The sequence below is a fragment of the Penaeus japonicus genome, unplaced genomic scaffold, assembly GCF_977035675.1.
Source record: "Penaeus japonicus unplaced genomic scaffold, GWHDUDI00000001_assembly GWHDUDI00000039, whole genome shotgun sequence".
Taxonomy (NCBI): Eukaryota; Metazoa; Arthropoda; class Malacostraca; order Decapoda; family Penaeidae; genus Penaeus; species Penaeus japonicus.
In genome coordinates this window covers 10,462,350-10,464,849 of record NW_028234441.1, presented here as the reverse complement: position 1 = coordinate 10,464,849, position 2,500 = coordinate 10,462,350, and the positions used below count along the sequence as shown (strand labels likewise).

The following is a 2,500-nucleotide window of genomic DNA, read 5'->3' as shown; positions in this document are numbered from 1 at the left end:
TCAGTTAAATCTCTACCAGCCAAATCGAGACGCATGATGGCGTGAGGAAGAGCATATCCTTCGTAGATGGGGACACAGTGAGACACGCCATCGCCGGAGTCCAACACGATACCAGTGGTACGACCAGAGGCGTAGAGGGACAGCACAGCCTGGATGGCGACGTACATAGCAGGACAACTGAATGTTTCGATCATGATCTGGGTCATCTTCTCACGGTTGGCCTTGGGGTTGAGGGGAGCCTCAGTGAGGAGGACGGGAGACTCCTCAGGAGCAACACGGAGTTCGTTGTAGAAGGTGTGATGCCAGATCTTCTCCATGTCGTCCCAGTTGGTGATGATACCGTGCTCGATGGGGTACTTGAGAGTCAGGATACCTCTCTTGCTCTGGGCCTCATCGCCGACGTAGGCGTCCTTCTGACCCATGCCGACCATCACACCCTGATGACGGGGGCGGCCGACGATGGAGGGGAAGACGGCGCGAGGGGCGTCGTCTCCGGCGAATCCAGCCTTGCAGAGGCCGGAGCCATTGTCAATGACCAGGGCAGTCGCTTCGTCGTCGCACATGTTTCTCTTCTCACTGTTTAATTCTGAAAACGTGCAGAATCATTATGAAGTTGCACCTGTTATATTATAAAATATTTTACATGAAGGACCGAACTAATTATTACGTTTTGAATACTGTATTGCCGAAATTGAATGCGAATACGGCACAAAATTTAAACATGAATAAGTATTACAAAGAAGGGGATGAAGAAATTGGAAAGAAACTCAAAGCACAAGAAAATTAGGAAGACAAAGAAAAAAGGGGATTAAAAAAGGCTGTGGTAGGAGAGAAGAAATGAGGGCATGATCAAGATGAAAGAAAAAAAAGGAACTACGATGACGAAGATACCGTCGCCGATAACGATGGTGATAATCAGAATGACGAGACTGATGATTAACAATGGCAGTGATAAAAATAATGACGATAGTGTAGTGATAGCGATAATAAACTGAGGATGTCGATATCAGTACCACTATTAATAAGAATGATGATAGTTATTACTATATCAAAATGAAGATGATAAGAATGGGGATGATGATAAAGCAATGGTAGGAATGGTAACACCAACAATGATTACTTCTACTGCTACTAATGATAATAAAACTGGCAATAAAATCATAAAGATAATGGCAATAATAATGATCATAAGGATGATAAAATGAAGATAATAATGAAAACAATGACAGTAAAGACAATTATGATAATTCTACTAAGATAACATATGACGACTGGCAGATCGAAGATATCTCAAAGGAGGAGGGGAGAGGGGGGCTGACTGGGAAAAACAACAACAACAAAACACTGAAACTGCAAGGCAATAAGAACCACATTGTTGTATAAATGATTAGCGCATATCTCTCTCTCTCTCTGTGTGTGTGTGTGGGGGGGTGAATGATAATGATATTGATGATGGTGTTGATGATGATGATGATGATGATAATGATGAAATGATAAAGGCATCCGATAACAATGGTGAAATGATAGTAAGAATACAGTGGTAGAAGTAGTTCAAGAAAGAAGGGGAAGCAGTAAAGGAGGATTGGAAAGGGAAATAAACTGTCAGCCTAAAATTCGTAATCCGTAATAGTTACTATTCATAACATTCCCTAATCAACATGTTAATTGGGCTTTAGTAGTTAAGGCTGAATAACGACCTCACTGTCAGACAGTGGGTATCCATCTATTTATTAAAATGTGTAAATTACATCTTTAACTTTAACTTTCTACCAGAATATCAAAACCTTAAATGGGTGTTATAAAACGAATATAGATAAAAAAAGACATGCGTGTGATAGTTTAGTTCTGGTTAACACAGCAATCTCTTGCTGAGTATTGCAAGCTGATTCTATTATACTCTTGAACTGTCAACTCTGAGGCAACATCGAGCATCCTGAAATAAGAGATGAAACCCGACCGTTCGTTGTTTCAGGATAGAATTATCATGAAAGACTGTTCAACCTTCACCACTATGTGCATGCAACGCCAATAAATCCCGTAACATTCTCCAAGTATCACTAAATGCAAGTGCAAGTTTCCACCGTTGCGTCACGTCACAGCAGTCGGTCACTCTGCCTCGTGAAATCAGCTGCCAAGCAACACCAGCTCGAGGACAGCAGTTACCTGGACAAGCGGATGTTCGTGTCCGAGGAAGGAGACTGGCGGGAGGACCTGCGTCTTCAGGCAATAAGTAGATTGGGGATGCTATATATACCTTACATGTAGAGCGGGCGGCGGGCGTGGGCAACGAGTGGTGGGGTTAGGCTGGGTGGAAATGGGGTGTCTGGGGTAGGGGGATTAGATATGGAATGGGGTGGGAGGCGTCTCTCCAAAAGACATGTCAAGTGGGCTGTAGGAGCCTGTGATAAGAGGAAGCTTTGCTATATATACACACAACTCTCTGTTGCCAACACGAACTACCACGTCATCAGCTAATTGACTAAGAGTGGTAAGTAAGGCG

At 43.2% G+C, this 2,500-nt stretch overlaps 1 protein-coding gene across 1 annotated transcript in view; it reads right to left on the bottom strand.

The window, feature by feature from the left end:
• Window positions 1–2,295, bottom strand: part of LOC122252675 (actin-2, muscle-specific-like) — a 3,048-nt gene extending 753 nt beyond the window's left edge. Inside the window, exons 1-2 of the mRNA XM_043015270.2 lie at window positions 2,164–2,295; window positions 1–586 (exon numbers count right to left, since the gene is read on the bottom strand). The exon at window positions 1–586 is cut by the window's left edge and continues 753 nt beyond it. Coding sequence (XP_042871204.2) covers window positions 1–563 — 563 coding nt within the window. The 5' untranslated portion in view covers window positions 564–586; window positions 2,164–2,295. The remainder of the gene's footprint in view (window positions 587–2,163) is intronic.
• Window positions 2,296–2,500: the final 205 nt, after the last annotated feature.